Source organism: Gopherus flavomarginatus, chromosome 25 (genome assembly GCF_025201925.1).
Source record: "Gopherus flavomarginatus isolate rGopFla2 chromosome 25, rGopFla2.mat.asm, whole genome shotgun sequence".
In the NCBI taxonomy this organism is placed as follows: Eukaryota; Metazoa; Chordata; order Testudines; family Testudinidae; genus Gopherus; species Gopherus flavomarginatus.
In genome coordinates this window covers 11,156,680-11,177,217 of record NC_066641.1, presented here as the reverse complement: position 1 = coordinate 11,177,217, position 20,538 = coordinate 11,156,680, and the positions used below count along the sequence as shown (strand labels likewise).

At 55.3% G+C, this 20,538-nt stretch overlaps 1 protein-coding gene across 1 annotated transcript in view; it reads left to right on the top strand.

Annotated features, from left to right (window-relative positions):
• The window catches only part of SRCIN1 (SRC kinase signaling inhibitor 1), a 176,938-nt gene that overhangs the window by 125,606 nt on the left and 30,794 nt on the right, over positions 1–20,538 (top strand). The window contains 3 exon segments of the mRNA XM_050935301.1: positions 16,694–16,886; positions 18,061–18,259; positions 18,650–18,743. Of these exon segments, the coding sequence (XP_050791258.1) occupies positions 16,694–16,886; positions 18,061–18,259; positions 18,650–18,743 (486 nt within the window).

Sequence of the window (20,538 nt, the reverse complement as noted above, 5' to 3'; positions counted from 1 at the left end):
GAGACAAGACTGGTCAGCGTGGCAGGCAGTGCTCTCTGCACCCCAGCAGCTCTGCCGGGGGCCAGTGTTTGGGGAGGTGTTGCAGCAAAGGAGAGTTTTGAGGAGGGATTTGAAGGAGGTCCATGAGGTGGCTTTACAGCTGTTTGGGGGTGTGTGACCCCTAAGCCTGAGAGGCTGCAGGGGAGAGAGTGGGGGATGGAGGTGGGAATCACGAGCCCATCGGAGGTGAACAGCATTGGCAGCTTCATAGCAAATGGGAAATGCTAGGGAGGGTGGGGCCTTGGAAACTGAGCCCTTCGTGGCCGTGTCTGGGATACGGCTACCGCTTTGCCAAGATCTGGACCTCCAAGTCATTTCACACAGTTACCCAAACAGACAGCAGCACCTTGGACTGGGCAGGAGGTTTCCTGTGACATTTCGATGAGGAGGGAGAGAATAAATGCAAGAGAGGAAACATTTGGGGCAAAATCTTTGAGAGTCCTCCCCGCTCCCCTTTATTTGCAACCAGCATTAGGGGCTGCTTGACATTTTAATTTCGATTGAAAGGGTGGATTTCCTCCAGTTCTTTTTTTTTTTTCTTTTTCTTTTTTTTTATGAACCTCCTCTACTGACAACTTTCTTCACTGCGGATCCTTGCTGGGCTCAAACTGCCAGCGTAGAGCTGAAAGGCTGCTGAGCCCAGCATGAACCTCCAGGACTCCCCAATCTCCTTGTCCCGGGAAATGGGCGATAAATAACCAGGTTTGTTCAGGCCTTGTCCCAGCTGTGCCGAGATCTCCCAGCTCTGTCACTCCCATCCCTTTGCCTTCTCCGCGTTCTGAGTGGCCATGCCTTCAAAGCAAACCATCCCTGGGGGTGAGATTTGACACCAGGTCAATATCTCTTTCAAATGGATGAAACCGAATAGCCTCTGGCCTGCTTTGGCTGGGGCAATCCGGGCAGGAGCAGCAGGGGAGTCACAGCTGGGGGGGCAGTGTAATGGCTTTTCCAGGTGTCAAGGGGTGGGGTGCCCAGCAGCTGTTTTTTCCATCACCTTTGTGCTCTGAAATCCTGCTTAAAATGCCACTTAACTAGGAAAAAATATCCAGGCTGGGCGGAAATAAAAGACCTGGCCGTGGGTGCATGGATATTAACCTTCAACTCTTTCCCTCCTTAAAATGGTTTGCAAATATTGACCGACTAATCCTGCCGGCTCCCCTGTGCATGCTCAAAACCAGCTGGAGCATAAGTGCCACCGCTGCCCTCTGCAGAATGGTGTCAGAACTGCACAGGGGTGTGTCATAGTCTCCAAGCTGCTACTGGAGAGTCGCCTCCAGCTCAAACGGGTCAAGGGTCTGTGCTTTTAGCGCAGGAGGATTCAAGTGCTCCCCGTGACGTTCCCAGCAGCCGTGGGGGGGTTGGTGCAGTGTTCCCATCCTTGTGTTACCAGTGGGAATGACACTCCATGTCGGAGCTGGGTTTGGAACTGTGCTCAGATGGCTGGAAGGTGCCTGTCTAGCTACGGTAATTATATGGAGCCCCTCACAATCGTTGATCTATTATTTGCCCTCACAGCCTCCCTGGGGGGCAGGGCTGGGGTGTGTCCCCATTGGACAGGTGGGGAGCTGAGGTACAGAGAGGCTACGAGCTTGCCTACGCTACGGGGACTCTGGCAATAACCCTGCAGCATAGATGCAGCGTGCAGCAGCAAAAGGGGGTTTTCCTTTGCTGTAGGAACTCCACTTCCCTGAGCAGCAGTAGCGTTTGTCCATCGACCGAGCCGCGTCTACACTGGGGGTTAGGTCAGCTTAGCTGTGCCAGTAGGGTGACCAGATGTCCTGATTTTATAGGGACAGTCCTGATGTTTGGGTCTTTTTCTTATATAGGCTCCTATTATCCCCCACCCCGTCCCGATTTTTCACACTTGCTGTCTGGTCACCCGATGTGCCGGTCGGGGGGTGGATTGTTCACCCCTCAGGGGGATGTAACTACATCAGTCTAAACTTTAAGTGTAGTCCAAGCTTTAGTCACTAGCCCAAGTTTACTCACCAAGTTGGGGGCAAAGCAGGGAACGAAACCCAGAATCTCCTGAGAGCCAGGCGGGTGCCCTAGTCATCGGGCCATCCTTCCCCTCCCATTCCGGCGCCTTTCCTGTGGTTAATAGGATCATTTTGCTCCTTGGGCACCTCATCGCATGAGCAGAATGCTGCCTGACCTGCTTCGGGACACAAGAGAGGAAAACTCCCATGGGCCAAGCCACTGGGAGAATGGAGCAAGGGATTTCAAAAGTGAATGGGGACCAAAGGAGGGGGAGCCAGGGGGCGTTTGATTACCCAGTCGAAGTGGGGCAGGTGATCTGGCTGGAAGAGAGCAAAGATGGATTTGGGACAGTGTCTGCTCCTTCTCTGTTTTAACTCCTATGTCTGATGTGCTGAGCATGAGACCAGGATGTAAATGTTGTTAGTGGTCCAGTGGCACCTGATCCCAACCGAGATCAGGGCTCTGTTGCGCAAGGTGCTGTACAGACACAGCCCCTCTCCCAAAGAGCTTGTCGTCAGAGGCAACCGCCCAGGTAAGTGGTAGAGCTCAGAGCAGAAGGCAGGTCTCCTGTGTCACACTCCAGTGCCTTCGTCACTGGACCACCCAAACCCCCTCCCTGGGTAATGTGCCGGGATCGGTGGCTTCTGGGTGCTAGGCCACAGACCCATCCCTTGAGGTTTAGCCACCTACTGAGCTTCCAGCCAGATCTTTTCTCTGACACCCTGGAGAGAGGAGCACAGCTGGAGACAGGTCTGTTCTCATTATCTATGGAAGGGCCCAATCCTCCAGGGATGCTGAGCTCCTGGGTCTCCTTTCCAGGCTGAGGACGCTCAGAGCCTCACCAGATGGGTGGGGGGCATAGTCAGATGCTGGCTTTGCTGACGGGAAGGGGATTATGGAGAGTTAATCCAGCTCAGTGTCTGACCTGGAGCCGGAAAGTGTTTTTATCTACTCGGGAAATAACTGGTTGTGCGGTGGGGCCTGGCTGGGCCTGCAAAGCATGGACAAAGCAGAGCCCATTTTCATGGGCTGCTGCCTCCGTTGGGACCCCGGCAGTGGAGACACGAATCGTCCCAAAGCTAGATATGTTCGCTGGGCAGCGGCTGATGGAGCAGAGTGGCTGGCTGGACTCATTAAAGGTCTCCATCCGTCCACGCAGGGGCGATTTATTGCCAGCCCAGCTGTCCTGAACGCATTTCAGGCCATTATCTCTGCAAAATGTGACCGAATGGAGCCTGAAAAGGGGAGTATGAGGACGGGTGGCTCCAGTGCTGCAAGCCCCAGCCTCCCTGCAGCAGCTGCTCCCATCTCCCCGCTGCTTGGCCCAGGCCCAGCCACTGGATCCAGCTCGGGGGCTTTGCCTGATGCCAGTGGGGTCTTTGGGGGCTCGTCTGTTCTGGATGCAGAGTCAGGTCTGTGTTGCCCCTCAGTGCTTTGGAGTGGGGGACTCGGGGCTAACCATGCGGGGGCTGCTGCTAGGGGCTGGGATCCCAGCAACTCTGCTGTGACTGGCTGGGCTGGGGAAAGATGGGGGCTGAGATTGGGAACCAACATATGGGGATGTGTGTAAAGGGAGGGTTTTGGGCCCTGCTTAGTTTTCCTTTCATTGCTAATTTAATTGGCAACAGCTCTGAAATACAAGTGAAGGCAGTACGGGGGGGGGGGCAGGGAATCTGGGGGGGGATCCCCCCCAACGTCCAGCAAAAGCTGGTTCTCCAGTACAGACTGCGCTGTAGCTACTGGGTGCCCCCAAAACTGTCCTTAGCATCTGCACTGGGAAAACCAGGGATTACGACAAACTCATCAGAGGCGAGGTCTGGAGTGCAGATAGGGTGACCAGATGTCCTGATTTTATAGGGACAGTCCTGATTTTTGGGTTTTTTCCTTATAGAGGCTCCTAGTACCCCCCACCCCCATCCCGATTTTTCACACTTGTTGTCTGGTCACCCTAAGTGCAGGTGTCACTGTTTCACCTGTCTTGATCTTTTTGCTCCGTCTCTCTGGCTCTGTTCGGAGCATTGGCCTTGCTGCCTGCAGCTGGGAGGTGCATGGAAACAGCGACGCAATGGGACCTCCCAGAGACCCCGCATGCCTGGCACCGAAATGGCACCATCCCGACCAGCAGCTTGTGCTGCTCTGTGACCGTCTGTCTCCTGCCCAACCGCGGGGAGGCAGTCGTTAGCACAGTTGGCATTGATAGTAGGATCCCGGGGCAGCCTGGTTAACCCCTCACTGGGCCCAACAGGGTGTCAGCCCCTCCCTGAGCTCTTGGCCCAGGCTCTTGGCAGGCTCCGTGGCTGAGCATTTTCTTTGCGACCATGCCAGCTAGAGACTGATGTGCGGGGGTAAATGAAAACTCAGGTTGTGGAGGACAAGGTGGCCGCTCGGAGAGGTGCCGTCTGTGCAGTACAGGCATGTGCCAGCTGCTCCCGAGCCCTGGCTGGGTCCTTGTTTGGCAGGCACAGCCATTGCCAGCTGAGTCTGAATTGGGACAGCCTGGGTGGGGGGCAGAGGGGAGGAACGGGGAATGTCCCTACCCTGGGTGTGTGCCGAAGGGCAGTCCCGCATTGCTTTGCAGGGTGGGCATCTGCCCCCAGGGCACGTGCCTCTCCCATTTGCCCTGCAGGGCCAGGCTGGAGTGAGATTGGCTAGAAGATATTAGCTGCCAGCAGGCAGTTTGGAACCGACCCGGTGGAGCTAATGGAGCTGGCAACCAGCGATGGGGCTCTTGCAGATCCCCTGGGGGCCGAGATTGCAGCGGGTGCAGCGCTGGGGGTGGGCTGGCTGGGCAGGCTAAGCCTTGGGGGAAGGGTCTCTGTGTGCACGTGGCAGTGAGGGTGGGACCCTGGCGTGGCACTCGGGCTGGGAGCTCAGAGCCGTCTAGTTCTGCTAACGTGTCCCTCCCTATCCCCTGCTCCAGCCCCTCCCTCTCTCCCGCATCAGCCTCTACACCTCCTCACTGCTGCCCCCCCACCCAAATCCCTAGGACGCTGCCCCTCATGCACAGAGCAGCTTCCCTCCCAACCCTTCTGCAGCCATCCAGGTGCCGATGCCTCCCTGCACCTGTCGCCCAAGTCCCCTGTTTCACTGACTCATGAGGGCCTGTCAAGCTGTTCGGGGCCTGGACTTTGGCTTGGCTGGGTTTGGGGCCAGGTGCACTTCCCAGCACCCTGGATCTGGGCTACTTCTGGGGCGTCAAAGGTGAGAAGACAGTACCAAAGCAGTGTGGCTGATGAGCCTGATAATCTGTGTCCCTTGATGGCGGGACAATCCCACGTCCCACTGACCCCCGTCTATCCCCCTCAATTGCACCCGAACTTACAGCCTCCCCCACAAGTCTCCTCCGCCCGTTTGGGGGCCTGTCTCTGTTCCTCCAGCACAGCCTGTTTAACACAACAAAGCTAGCAAGGGCCATATCAGCCATATTAGCCCTGGCAGAGGGGAGTAGGGCTGGGGAGGTAGGAAAAGGGGGCAGGACGAAGGAGGAGAGAGGCAGCCTTATCTAGCCAGGCAGAGAGAATGAAGTTGTTTCTTAGCAGACAGTAGAGAATTGTTGGAGGTTTTGGAAGCTAAGCGAATTGCTTAATTGTATCTTTTTTTAACTCTGGGAAGAAGGAAAAAAGACACAAGCGACCCCCTCTCCCCTTTGCATAAGAGGCTTAAAGAGCGGGGAGAAGCCAGCAGGCTGCAGGAGACCAGCGGTGGGAGAATTCTGTCTTTCTCGTCACCCTCCAAAGGCCAGGTGTGTGGGGGAGAGCATTGCTGGTGTATTACATAGGCCCTTTGTTAACTAGTTTCCCTGTGAGAGGAACAGCCAAGGACTTCTCTACCCTTGGAAATTTCCCAAACTAGCTATTTTTAGAATAATTATTTTATCCTGGTAAATTTCCACTTGCTGCTCTGCTACCCCAGCCCCCAGTAAGGGAGCTGAACCTGGAGATGAAGGTGGGTCCAGTGGTTAGAGTGACCCCTGGGAACTCTGAAGACCCAGGAGCAAGGCCCTACTCTGCCACAGACTTCCTGTGCAGCCTTGGGTGAGTCATTTAGTCTCTCTGAGCCTCAGTTCCCCACCTGGAAGATGAAGATGATAATATCTCCGTTCCTCGCAGGGGTGTAGTGAGTGCGTTCAGATAGTGTGCATGTAACCAGATAGAGCTTGTGCATTCTCTGTACAGACCACACACCCTTGTATTACAAGGAATAGCATGGGGTACCCTTGTTTCTTGATGTCCGCCCTCTAATACCAACTTCCAAGAAAATTCCCCTGTGTGGTTAGACTGCGGAACTCACTGCCACATGATCCATGAGGCCAGGAATGTAGCAAGGTTCCAAGAGGGCGTGGATAACCAGCATCGGCAGAGTTACGATAGTTAATGCAGAAAGAAGATATTAAAGCTCATGCTTCAGGGCTTGAGACAATCTCTGTTAGGGATCAGAAGGAGGCCTGTGTACGGGGCAGATTATCCCACCTCTGCGCACTGTGGGGTTCTTACCCCTTCCTCTGAAGTAGCTGGTTCTGCTCGCTCTGGGAGACAGGGTTACTTCAGCTCGCCATATGCCTCAGTTTCCCTTTCTGTAAAATGGGGAGAACACCTATTTAATTACAGAGTGCTTTGAGATCCTTGGGTGATGGGCAGCTCTTAGATCCCTTGTTCCCCCTTCTCTGACAGCCTGGAGATTGGAAAGAGAGGGACTGGAGGTTTGGGCCGGGGTGATGGTAGAAGAGCGAGTTACATTTTGCTCCCCACCCATTAGCCCGGCCTTGCAGCTTCTGATGCCCAGTGTGGGGTCAGAGATGGCAGCGAGGGGTCCCGGGAGTTGCCCTTCAACTGTGCTGCATCTGCCACAGCAGCTGACGGCTCCAAGTGCCAGGGCAGTTGTGTGTGAGTGTCCTACTCCTGCTCCTCCAATGAACAGCAAAGTAAGGTCCCCAGGCCCCACCTGCAGACTCTCCCAGCAGCTGCAGGCTGTGGGGCGGGACTCCTGTCCATTTATCCACCCAGTGTCTGGTGGATCTTTGCACAGTGACCGACTCCCTGCCACCCCCAGGGGAAAATCCAAGCCGGGGACACATGGGCGACACCAGGGCCAGGCACACCGGGCCCCTCCTCGGCCCTGTACATCTCAGCCCATCTGTCCCTCTCCCTCTGGGGCCATCACTCCAGGGAAATCCGGCCTGGCTGGTGCAGCTGTGAGATCTGCTGGCCAAGGAGGTGCAGGCTGGGAAATGGCCATTCCTCCCTTTTGGGGGATCAGACTGCATGGGGGAAGGCGCTAGGCTGGCTCCCCAGTCGCCTCTCCCATACAGCACAGCAGGGGTCGGCCCTGGCTGGCCACAGCTCCCCTTTTGTGCCCTGCCTGGGCCTCTCTTCTCCAGGATCCCACCCTCGGCTCACCGGGGTGGATTCACCCTGCTGCCCTTGCTGCCTTCCTGGCTTCAGGAACTCTTTCCTCCTTGCTCCTCTTGTGTCCCTTCACAGCTGCCCTGGCACTTCCTTCCTCTCTCCTTCCCGCACCCGCCCTGCAGCCCCGGGGGCCTGGCGGACACTGGGTCAGTCCTGACTCCTTGCTGGGGGAGGACTGAGGAGCCGGCATGGGTGTTTTCTCCGCTGTCACAGGCAATAATCTCCCTGACCTTGGTGCCTCCGCCAGAGATCCCCTGCCGGCAGCGCAGCCCCCCAGCATCAGACCCTCCCCAACAGCAGCTGACCGGTGGGCTGGACCAAACAGGCCATGATTTTGCTTAGAGACAATTCTGTGCCCTGCCCTTCTTTGTCCACCCTTTAGCGAGATGTTTCTCAAATGCAGAAGGATGTGCCACCTCTGTCGTGGCGGTGGGGTGCCAGGCAGTGCCAGTGCCCCGGTTTGCAAGGGGTTAATCGGACGGCTATTCCCATTCCCATGAGATCACAGTTTGGCAGGCAGCTCGAAGCCTGGCCAGCCCTGGCTCTGAGCTGTGCAGCAAGTGAAAGGCAAGACGCTGCCTCCTTTGCTTTCTGTACAGGGCTCTTGAATTAAAATCTTCGCCGCGGCCCCTGCCATCCCCGGAGTGTGTCACTCACGGCACATCATCGCTGGGGCATAACGCGTCCTCAGCGCAAACGCAGAGCCGCACCCACCACCCCTTGGCTGGGGGGACGCAATGGGACCTATTAGCCCTGGGTAGAATGCATGCGTCAGCTCTCGCAGGTCACTGGGACAGAAAGCCGAGGGGTACTGGACCGCTTGCTGTCACGGGCTGGCTCACAGACAGGATCAGCACCCGCAAGTGAGTCTGGACTCTCCGAAGGACTCAGCCTGTCAGCTGCTGAAAATGTCATGGGGGAGCTGCAGGGAGGCTGGGGTGTTCACAGGTGTTTAGGTTCCTGACTCCCATTGATTTCAGTTGCTTTATAAATCTGGCCCTGAGTCCTTTGGGAAATCTGGCCCTGGCTGGGGGTGCTGAGCCCCTGAAAACCTGTCCCCCAGCATGAGGCCACTTAAATCCCACTTAACTCTTCAGATCTGAAGTGGGAGATAACTGACGCCCAAGCCTTGTGCATGGGGGTGAATTTCATCCCAAACTCCCACAGCACTTTTTGGTGTACCTAGTGCCCTGATTTCTGCACAGGGAATTGAATTCTCTCAGCCGACATTTCCCCAGCACCACCCCCTGCAGTTCACTCCGCACCCTGAATCACAGCCTAGGGTGCAGAAGCCGCTGTGGCCAGCCGGCGAAGTGACTGGCAGCTTGTGTTCCTATGTGAGTGCATGCACGTAAGGATAAATAACCTCACTGCTCTGGTAGCACGGCCGGAGGCGGCTTTGAAATGTGCTAGGCAGGTAGATAAGTTTTTCCCTGGCCTTTGGGAGGAAAGGCGCTTGATAAATAGAAGAGTATGATGATCATTACACCATGTTCAGCACTTGAAAGGCGACCCTTTCCTGTCTCACCGCTCTGGGATCACACGTGATGTAGAAGCGCTGTAATAATCGTGTCACACTTTTACGTGGTGCTCTTTGTCAGGCAGGGGCTTGAAGCAGGACTTGCCCAGGGAGAGCCTCTGGCCTGCATCAGACCAAATGGGCATAATGGCCCCTTCTGGCTCACTGGCAATAGATCTCAAAGCACTTTGCAGATGAGGAAACTGAGGCACTGGGCGGTGCAGTGATTTACCTAAGGTCGCCCGGCAGAGATGGGAATAAAGTGTTTGATCCACTAGGCCACACTCCCTCTACTGCAGTGTATCGTATTTCTAGCGTGAAAGCTTCTGTTCCCAGTATATATCGCCCCCCTGCACGATAGCTGAAGCCTGATCCCCTGAGGTAGATCAGTGCCCGGAATGGCCCCGGTCTCTGGGGGGTGCTGTGACTTTTTCCCCTTCCTGCCTCCAGCGAGTCAGCACTGTCCTGCTGAGGGCAAGGTGCCGGGTGCCATAAGCAGGGGGGTCAGCACAGTTCCCCAAGGGAGCTTTGCGTGCTGCCCCAATTGGCACCCATCTGCCCCGCTGCTCCGGAGGGTAGTACACTGGTAGAAGTCGGCTGTTTACAGAACGAGCTGCTCCCCTGCAACAGCTCTGCGCTGCTGCCACGCACGCTCTCGGAGAGTTCAAAGCCAGTTCTGGCAAGTCTTGGTTATGACCCAGTCAGGGCCTGATCCGGCCCGTAGCTGGGAGCTTTGCTGTTAATTTCACTGGGGGCACGATCAGGGCCCCAGTGATAACGTGGCTCCATCTTTTTAGATGGCATCTTAACCTCCGTGCCAAACCACACTGAGGAGCGGGAGTGAGGGGCAGTGGCATCTGGGAGCAGACAGCTCATTTCCACAAGGGCCAAGGTCTCTGACAAATTGGGGAAGGAGGCGGGTAGGCAACAGCAGACCCTGACAGCGTCTGTTTTAGGCCCCATCCACACGATGACTGCAGCGGCCTCGGGATCAGGTCACAGCAAGCTCCCAAATCCTGCGCCCAGTCATCTGTATAAGAGCCATTGACTCCAGCGGGGGCAGAATCACGCTGAAGGCCTGGATGGGCCCCGCGCTGATGAAGGCAACTAGGGCCTGTGACCCAAGAAGATATGACAGGGTTGTACCTGGGGGCGGGGGAGATCACGGGTCTCTGTGGCTGTCAGGGGCTGCTTCGGAATCTTTGCATCAGCTGGCGGCAGGCGTGGGAGCCAGGACACGTGGGGGGCTGTCCTTTAATAGATTATCACCTGGCAGGGTAAGTCATTAGCAAGGCAGAGCAATAAACAGCCTATTCCTTCTGAGTGACTGGGAGGTCAAGGACGGAGTTGCAGCGCTAACTGCAGCACTAGCAGGGGGAGGGATAGCTCAGTGGTTGGAGCATTGGCCTGCTAAATCCAGGGTTGTGAGTTCAATCCTTGAAGGGGCCATTTAGGGATCTGGGGTGAAAATCTGTCTGGGGATTGGCCCTGCTTTGGGCAGAGGGTTAGACTAGATGACTCCTGAGGTCGCTTCCAATCCTGGTGTTCTATGATCTGTAAAGTCAAAACTCACCTTCCCTTTTCAACTTGGGTGGGGTGGCAGCAGCTCCCCTCCCTGGAGACTGGCTGCCGGCCTCCCCTCTGTATATCCCTGGTGTGGGATTGATGTGGTCCCATGGCTGCTCAGCTCCTGCTCTCGCTCTTGAGTGGGAGTCACCAGGGTGTGTCCACCTCTTGGAAAGCAGGGCCGCCAAGTGCAGGTTTGGGCCCCAGTGAAAAAAATTTTCAGGCCCCCCAGCAAGGGCAGACCGACTAAACGGCCTGGGAAGCTGGGCCCCAGTAATTTGTATCGACTCCCTCGTCGGCTCTGTTGGAAAGGAGAGCTCCCAGCAGGGTCCTCATGCACCTGTCCCAGGTGCTGCAGCCCAGCGGCCACTGGCCCTCACGGGGAGGTGCTGTGGGTGCAGAATGCTCGCAGATCCAGAGGTCCTGCAGTGCACGGAGCGAATGGATAACACCACGGCCCCTGTCCAGACTGAGCTAATCAAAGGGCCTCATAGTGGGTGGAAAGTTAATGCAGCTGCCAGACAGGCAGGATGGGTGAGAGGTGGGGCTAATACGCGTCCAGGGGGTGTGACTGTCCCCCTCCCCCAGTGATCTTTAGGTGTGTGCTTGGCACATTTTTTACGGGGCTGGATAGTGAGCTCACACCGACTCACCCTACGCAGCCGGGCCCACCCTCCTCCCCTTCACACTGGGCTGGGATTAGGGCTGCAGACCGAGGTGGAGGGTGCTACCGCGATGGTTGAGGCCCCCTTGGTGGGGTGAGGAGGAGGTGGGGTGCACCCACTGAATTGGGAGGCCCCACCAGTGACCCATCACACCGCTGGCTGCAAAACCTGGCTCTGCCACTGGGCTGTGGTTAAGGCACCAGGCTGGGATCCAGGAGATCGTGGCTGAAGCCTGGCTCTGCCACAGGCTCCTTGTATGACCCAGGGCAAGTCACTTCATCTTTGCACCTTGTTGTCCCCTCCTGCCGCCCAAGTGACAGTAATAACCCTGCACAAGGGTTCTGCGAGGCTGTGTTCATTCACGCTGGCAAAGTGCTTAGCCACTGGAGTGTCAAAGCAAGGAGCCGCAGCTGGGCTGCCCCAGGCCCATCTCAGCAGCTTCCCTGCAAGGGCCCGTTCCTGGTAGCATCGTCGATCTAGCATCAGTCGCCCAGCTGTGCGGGTAAGGTACAAGTGGAGTAAATGCAGCCATAGAGGTGACCTGTCCTGAGAGGTTGGGAGTGTTGTGTTTTGTTGTCTAGTTGCGATGTCATCGCCCCAGCCTGATGTCATCGGGTCCTAGATCGGGCTACGTGAAATCCCGTGGCCTGTGCTAGGCAGGACGTCAGACTAGATGGTCAGAATAGCCCCTTCTGGCCCAGAAATCAATTAATTTTCAAGCTACCGCGTTTTTTAAAAAGATGCTGTAATTAGCCTCTTTGGATGGGGTTAATTACTCCAGGTCAATTGAAACCTGGGCAGCTGTGGGAAATCCCTCCCCTGGAACAGCTGGATGTACCACGCCCTGCTTGTGAACCCTCCCACCTCACCCCACTCCTCAGTCAACTGCTGCCTCCCCACCGAACTAGCTGGACTGATTTTGGAAGCGTGTTGAGCTCGCCAGACACCCTGAGCGGCTCCCACACTAAAACCCTTAGCAACACCGATTCTAGCATGGCAACAGCAATCGCTCGGCTAACAAGGCCTGTATTGTCATGCAGATAGAGCGCCAGAGATGTATTTTCCCCACTTGGTTCAATCTATTTTTATTTTCTTCTCCAGACAAAATAAGTGGGTGGGGAGGGAAGTTGGCTTGGGCGCGTGCAAACCCGTAGTCTCTCCCTTCAAAGCCTTCCAGAGCCTTGTAGGTATGACAGCTCGGCCCGGGGTTGGGTTCACTTTAGGGGAGCCTGGGAGCACTGAGGGGCAGGGAAGGAGCGGAGAGGGGCTCGGAGTGGACAGCAATGGCTGGGAGAGTAGGGGCAGAGAGAGAGAGAGAGAGGGACATGCGGCTGGAAAACGACAGTCAACACAGCGACACCAAGCACAGTCAGTGTAGCTGGCGCGCAGGCAAATCATTGCCAGTGCCTATTGCCCGCTCCAGGGGGCAGAGTTAAGGTTGTGTGGGTGTGTACCTTCACTCTGTGTGAGTGTTCTGGATGGGCGCAAGATGCCTCCAGGCAACCTTAACTCTGTGTTACCAGAGGTTTTTGGTTTGGGCTGGCGCAGGTAGCTCTGGGAGGCAGTACGGCCTAGTGCAGTGGATCTCAGCCAGGGGTAGCCTGGAAAGGTTGAGAGCCCCTGGCCTAGTGGGCTAGGAGGTAGCACAGGCAGCCTGGGTTCTGTGCCTAGCTCTGGCGAAGAGTCACTGTGTGACCCATGGGGGCGGGTTACTCCCCTGGTGCCTCTTATAAGATGGGGATGATGTGACTCACCGGTGTGGATCGTAACAGGAGACCGATCCCTCCTGCCAGGGGGAGCTGTGGGAGAAAACTGCTTCCCCAAGCTGGGCAGAGCCTTCCTCCTCCCTCGTCGAACTCACCCACCTTCGTGAAGCATCTTGAGAGCTAGGGAGGAGAATCAACAAGTGCTTGGAGGCCCTGGGCTGAGATCAGGGCCCAATTGTGCCAGGCACTGTACATATACCGAGAGAGACAGTTGCTGCACTAGAGCAGTGGTCCTCAACCCGGGCCCCGTGTGCAGAGATCTTCCAGGGGGTCCATCAATTCATCTAGATATTTGCCTGTTTTTATGGCAGGCAACATAAAAAGCACTAGCAAAGTCAGTACTAACTAAAATGTCACACAATGACTTGTTTATACTGATCTATATACTATACCCGGAAATGTAAGTACCATTTTATATTTAAATTGATTTTATAATTATATGGCAAAAATGAGAAAGTCCGCAACTTTTCAGTACTAGCCTGGCTGTGACATGTCTGTATTTTTATGTCTGATTTTGTGAGCCAGTAGTTTTTAAGTGAGGAGAAACTTGGGGGTACGCAAGACAAATCCGACTCCTGAAAGGGGGCCAATGCTCTGGAAAGGTTGAGAGCCGCTAGCCTAGAGAGCTTACGATTTCAATAGGGAAGCCAGACCAAGTGAGAGAAACAGAGCATCATTAGCCCTCATTTAGAGATGGGAAACTGAGGCATCCCGAGATTAAGGTCTGGATCCCCAAAGACATTGAGGGGCCTAATTCCCGTTCAAACCAGTGGGAGTTAGCAGCTGAACTACTTTGGAGTGCCTGGCTCGAAGTGCCCAAGGAGACACAGGAAGTTGGTGGCAGAGTCAGGGAGTGAGCTCCCATCTCCTCAGTCCATGCCTTAATAACTGGACCACCCTCCATATTTCAGAGTTAGCTAGAAAAGCTGGCTGGCTGGCTTGCTTCTGAAACAGAATTGGCCTCCAAACAGGCCTGATTCTCCACAGCCTTCTGTCTTGTGGCAACGCGTACCCCGGCGTGACGTGGGCGTGAAATGCTACTCAGTGAGAGCGGTGGCACTTCACCGTGCACTCCCGTTTTCCTGGGCTAAAGGACCGCACCGGGATGGGGTGGGAGAAAAGGGGAGGGGGGGAATCTTGTGGATTCATCTGGTTTGGAGAGAAATGACGAGAGCCGCTTGTAAGCCCTCCAGCTGAGCAAGGATGGCCCACCTGCCATGGGAGGACACGGGGCATGGGCCTGTGCACTCTCAGTTCTGACCATGATCCAGGTGATATTTATCTTGGGTCGGGAGGAACAGACCAACAACTTGTTCCTGACGTGGCCTCTTGAGCGTTATTTGCCTTCTTGCTCATGACGACGGATGGAAATCTCAGCCCCTGCCGTCGCCCCGGGCCTCCCACCCCGGTCACAGATTAGATCTCGTCCTGTGTACATGTGCTCGTGAGCAGATACCAAACGGCAGCTCTGACACAGTGCAGTAAGCACTCGGCTGTGCTGAAAGGTGTAGTGTGGCCCCCACAGCCGGCCTGGCCCAGATACGGTTGCCCACTGGGTACCAAATGTCTCCCTCACGCTAAAATCCACAGGGCAGAACAGATACAATCCATCCCAATGTGCCCAGCTCCTGTCCCTGTCCCCGGCGTACCTCTCTTGAGGCCAGGTCCAAAGCCCATATGAAAGACTCCCATTAGCTCCCCAGGCTTTGGATCCTGCTCCCAGCCAGCAGGATCAGGCCCTTCGAAGTGAGAAACTGTTTTCTTGCAGTTTAAAGACCCGTTTTGCCGATTGCTTTGTTTCAATGTAAATTACAGCCAATTTTCTGGCAGTTATTTACGGAGAGAACGTTTTCAACCCATAAAACTTCCTCACGCCCCAGGATTAATTAACGTTTCCAATTAATTCCTAATTTAAATGACGATTATGTCAGTTATCATTTCACATGGAAGGGGTTGATCTTAAAATAGAGCTGTTGTCCCTTCTATGCCCCCTTTCCTATACCTCAGGAGCTGTTTGTTCTCTGGGTTTGATGTGTCTGCTGTTGCTTTGCATTTCTGGAGATCAACAGCCAGTCGGTTTCCATGTTGAGTCAGAGCTGCGTGGCAAGGTCCCAGCATCTCCACAGGTGCAAGCCACAGCAGGCTTCAACAAGGTGGAGGGGGGATTGCTCAGTGGTCTGAGTGTTGGCCTGCTAAACCCAGGGTTGTGAGTTCAATCCTTGAGGGGGCCGCTTAGGGGTCTGGGGCAAAAATCAGTGCTTGGTTCTGCTAGTGAAGGCAGGGGGCTGGACTCAATGACATTTCAAGCTCCCTTCCAGTTCTAGGAGATTAGTATATCTCCAATTAAAAAAAAAAAAAAGCCTTGTGTGTGTCTGTCTTCAGGGATGATGGGAGCAAAACTCCTGGGTTCCAGTCCTGGCTTTGACACAGAGTCATTGGCATATTACATGCTCACTCATTTTGGAAGTCCAATTTGAGACACCTGCTTATAAACTCTCTGGGCAGGGACTGTTTCTGACTCTGTGCATGTACAGCACCTGGCACAACAGGGCCCTGATTTCAGTTAGGGTCTATGCAGCACCTGGCACAATGGGACCCTGGTCTCAGCTGTAATTCAAATCCTATACTGTCCATAGAAAGGGAACCCATAAGCAATAAATTCATTCCAAAATCTGTATGGACATTTGTGGAAAAGCTTTCCCCTATATTCACCCCAGGGCTGATTTCCAGAGGTGCTCTGCATCTGCAGCCCCCTAGGACTTCAAGTGCTCAGCACATCTCCAAAGCAGCTCCGATACAGATCCTAGTGCCAATGGGATGAGTGTATTCCCGGTGTGGGTAGATTTCTTTCCCTGGGGACCGTGTGGGGTGCAAAACGCATTGCCTTATACTATGCATGTCCCTGGTAGGCTCTGTTCCTGTTAAATATATATGCACAGCATACCACATGCAGGGTTTACCGACATTTGTGCAGAAAGCCCTCGCCCTCAGGCTGAGCCTTTCAACTGGGGATATGTGTTTGGCTGTGAAATTGGACTCCTGGCATATTAAACTTTTACTGCTGTAAACCCAATCCCATTACGTCCGCCCAACTCATGCAGCCATAACCTTTGCCGCTGCTTTGCTCCCAAAATAAGCCGGGCATTTAAGCTTCCTGGGAGCCAGTTCCTTGCTGTTATGGCTGGTGACCCTCCTTTAATTGCTGAAATTATTCCGAGGCACCCGGTTCCGTTGCCAGGCAGCCATTCCCGTCTTGATTGTAACTGGGGAGATAGAAGGACTCAGAGGAGCTTGGAGTGCAAAGGGACTGGGTGATTTTGCAATGTCCCTGGTAACACAGTGTCACCCTGAAACACACATGCCAAATGAAGGAGCTGCTAAGGAGGTTTGAGACTGCAGACTGCCCGCTGCAGGCAGAGAGCGAGCCAAGGACACAGCAGATGGTCGTACATGCTTCACACAAGAGATCAGGGAGGGTCTGCACTGAAGTCGAGTGTAGAGTCTGGAGCACGGCCCTGGGCTGGTTCAGCATGGGGCACAGAACAAAGCACCCCCCTGACACTGCCTCCTTGGGTCAGACTGAGCCCACGGCTCACCAGTGCTGCCTGGGGTCTCAGGAGGCACTGTTGCCCCATTGGGTGTAGAATGGAACACCCTGCCCCGGGCATCCGATTGCTCCGTGAGCTCTAGCTAGCCCGAGGGGGGGGGAGGGTGTTGGGGACGTTCTCTGACCGCTCGTCTCTTCCGTTCCAGACCAGAAGTTCCCGGCACTCCCAGGGCTCCCAGCCCGCCCTGGCTGATCAAACCAAACTCTCCTTCGCCTCAGCGGAGTCCCTGGAAACCATGTCTGAAACCGAGCTGCCCATTGGATTCAACAGGATGAACCGGTTCCGGCAAAGCTTGCCTTTGTCCCGCTCCACCAGCCAAACCAAGCTCCGGTCGCCAGGTACCGCAGGCCGGCTCCCACTGGGTCTCCCTCGGGGGCGTTTTAACCCTTCGCCCCACCAACACGTCCACACGTGCCATGAGAGCTGGGGCTGGCAGTGTCCATTGGTGGGACGGGTGCCTGACTGTGTGTGCTCCTGTCTCCCTCTAGTGGCTGCCTCTGCTGACTACAACAGCCTGCTACTTACTGACAGCTGAGGGAGCTACTCCTTTAGCTCCAGCGCTAGGGGGTTGTGCCTTTGATGACCCATGGCATTCATATGTGTAAGGGGGCAGGGATCAATGGTAGGGTACCTAAGAATGACCACACTGAAGTGGATCAGACCAGGGCCCATTGTCAGTATTGTGCCAGCTATTATGCAAGAAACCCCGTTGAAGGCATTTATGGGTGACTTTGTCCGTAGGAGGAGAAACCTCTTCCTAAAGCCCCCATCAGCCCGGAGTTGGCTGCTTATCAGGCCAGCCGTTGACTTTTCTGATCTGCAAACGCTGGTCACGTATTGTTTCCCGGCCCAACAGCTCCACTGCATAGCCACCAACAACCCAGGGCTCCAGTCAGGCAAACCCAGGCCACTCCCCCTTTAAGCGTCCAGAGAACTTCTGCGGCTGTAAGGAGCGAGTTATCAGAGCGGATGAGATTAAGGTTCCTTCCTGTGGGGTGGCAGCAGCTGGGATCTCCCAGGTGGCAAGCGCGGGATCGTTGTTACTTTTCGGGAGTGGCTGGGGAAGTGTTGAGACGCAGAGTGGAGTGGGGAAGAAAGATGGGGATCAAAATGATCCCTGTGGACCGGCCAGGGCTAGAAATCAGCTTTCCAGTGGTGTTGAGTACAGCTGCAGCCCTGGCGCCATTTGGGGAGGGTTAAATATGGTTCTGGGTGGGAAGTTTGCGGCTAAGCCCAGGTCACTAGCATTTGGTTTTTAAGATATTGGCCTTTAATATATGTCACTCGTCCCTGGCTTGAGCAGTGTTTTACTGGCACTGCTCTGAACGTGAATATAGAATAATAACAATATGGGGTCTATAGACCCCCACGGAGATGGGGAAACTGAGTCACAGAGCCAGGAATAGCACCTAGCCCCTTGCCCAACATACTGGGCTGCTGCACTGTCAATCAGTGCCTGCTCAGAGCTGTGTTTTTACCCTTTCTCCCCTTCTCTCCCATCTCCATTTCCAGGGGTCCTTTTCCTGCAGTTCGGGGACGAGACAAGGCGCGTCCACATTGCCCACGAGATCAGCAGCATGGACACGCTGCACGCCCTCATTGTCCACATGTTCCCCCAGAAGCTCACCATGGGGATGCTGAAATCGTCCAACACCGCCATCCTGATCAAGGACGAGTCGCGCAATGTCTTCTACGAGCTGGAGGATGTCAGGTGAGGGCCCCCGGGAAGGGGGTGGGGGCCACAGGCACGCTGAGTGGGGTGAGGAGAGGGGGGTAGACAGAGGTTCTCTTCCAGCTGGGCTCAGAATTCAAACTCAGGTTTGCTCCCCACATGAGGACAGCACCAGTGTATTTGCCAGGCTGGATCAGCCCCTCGGCCAATTCCCAGATGCTTCGGAGCAAGGGAAAGTCCTCTCTTGTGCACATGCCCTGGCTGATCGGCCAGTGTGGCCCGCATGGCCCATCCCTTCCTGACCCCGCAGCAGACGGATGTCCTGGCGCATGAGATTTGTTTACTCGCATTTTAGCACAGAGCGAGAGGGCTGCTGCAATCTGCATGGCCATTGGGGTGCCCAGCTCACTGCTTCACCTTCTCTTTCAGGGACATCCAGGACAGAAGCATCATCAAAATCTACCGCAAAGAGCCCCTCTACGCCTCCTTCCCAGCCTCGCACATCACCAACGGGGACCTGAGGGTAAGGAGAGGACGGGTGAGGGGGGCTGTCTCACTTCTGGGGGAGGGGCTGTCTCAACTTGTCCCATCTGGGAGGGAGAAGAACTTTTCATGGGGCCAGGGCTCTCCCATCTCCAGGTTGGGTTTGAAGGAAGAATGGTGCCAGCAGATGCGCTCGCACACGCACGGGCTGTCAGAAGCTGGAGGGCAGGCATGGCTGTGAGCACGCAGGCCTTGCTTGGGTGAGAGCCGGGGGACTCGGGGAACACGGGGGCCTGGGTGTGTTTGTGGAAAGAGTTATGGGCTCCCATTTGTCAGCCTCAGCTGCAGCGCCATTAGGTGTTGCTTTAGGAGATTGGATGGTCCGAGCCCTGGCAGCGGAGTCATAAACATGCTGATTAGGATATTAATCAGAGTAAATTGTTGTGCTCCTGGAGAGAGGGCGAGGGAGCTGCAATCTGCCAGGGCGTGTGGGATGCTGCTGATCTGCATTTCTCGGGTGCATCAAGGTGAAGGCCAAGCGGGGCTGGTTCTTCAGGGGTTGGGTTTGCACCAGGATTCCAGTCTCATCCTAGGAGGGAGGGAGGGAGGGCTGGGTTTGCACTGGGCTCTGCCAGGATTTTGGGGGGGGGGGGTTCTGGGTTTACTCCAGGATCTGCCTTCTGGCCACTGCTGCCTCTACTGACCCTCCCCACTTTGTGTGATCGTCCCTGGGCTCCAAATCCTTGAGACAGTGTCTCCTAACTTCAAAATGAATGTGTGTGTGGGGGGGGGTGATTATTTGGCTCTGCTGACAGCACGTACGTGTGTGTGCGTGTGTGTGTGTGTATGTGTGTGCGTGTGTGTGTTTGAAAGTGTGTGTGCATGCGTGTGTTTGAAAGCGTGTGCGTGTGCATGTGTGTGTTTGAAAGTGTGTGTGCGTGTGTTTGAAAGTGTGTGTGTTTATGTGTGCGCGTGTGTTTGAAAGCGTGTGTGTGTTTGAAAGTGTGTGTGTGTGCGTGTGTGTTTGAAAGTGTGTGTGTGTGTTTGAAAGCGTGTGCGTGTGTGTGCATGCGTGTGTTTGAAAGCATGTGTGTGTGCGTGTGCGTGTGTTTGAAAGCATGTGTGTGTGTTTGAAAGCTTGTGTGTGTGTGTTTGAAAGCATGTGTTTGAAAGCATGTGTGTGTGTGTGCGTGTGTGTTTGAAAGCGTGTGTGTGTGTGTTTGAAAGCATCGATGTTTACAAACAAGCAGCTCACGCCCATAGGGCTTCCCTCCGTTAAGCCCCAGCCTCCAATCCCAGTTTGCCTTTGCGAGAAGCAGCAGCGTGTGAGTGAGTGTGTGTGCACGCGCATGCGAGATCACCCCCACACGACAGACTCTAGGCCTGGTTCTCCATTGCCCTGCCCCCTGTGCAGCCATTTACACTAGTGCCAAGCGGGTGCAAGCCGTGGCCATCCGGGAGCTGGCAACAGAGGCTTGGACCCTTCCTTGCACATGACCCTGGGCTATGGGCTGCAGCGGAGAGTGGGGAGCTAGACAGGGTCGGTATCCCTGCCCTCCTGTCCTGTATCCCTGTCTTCCCAGGCCCTGCCTTCTAAACCACCCCATCACCTGTCGCAGCTCTGTGTGGGAACTATGAGCCGCCAGCACATCTAGGGGGGTTGCCAGGGAGAACAGGGGGACAGCGGGGGAGGAGAGAGGTACTGTCACATGCACGTGCAGCACACCCACAAAGGCAGCTCATCTCGGCGACCCTACCAACAACCCCCTTTTCCGGGTCTCCGGGCCCCGCTCTGGAAGGGTTCTGCCCAGGCAAGGCTGCCCCAGGTGGTGGGC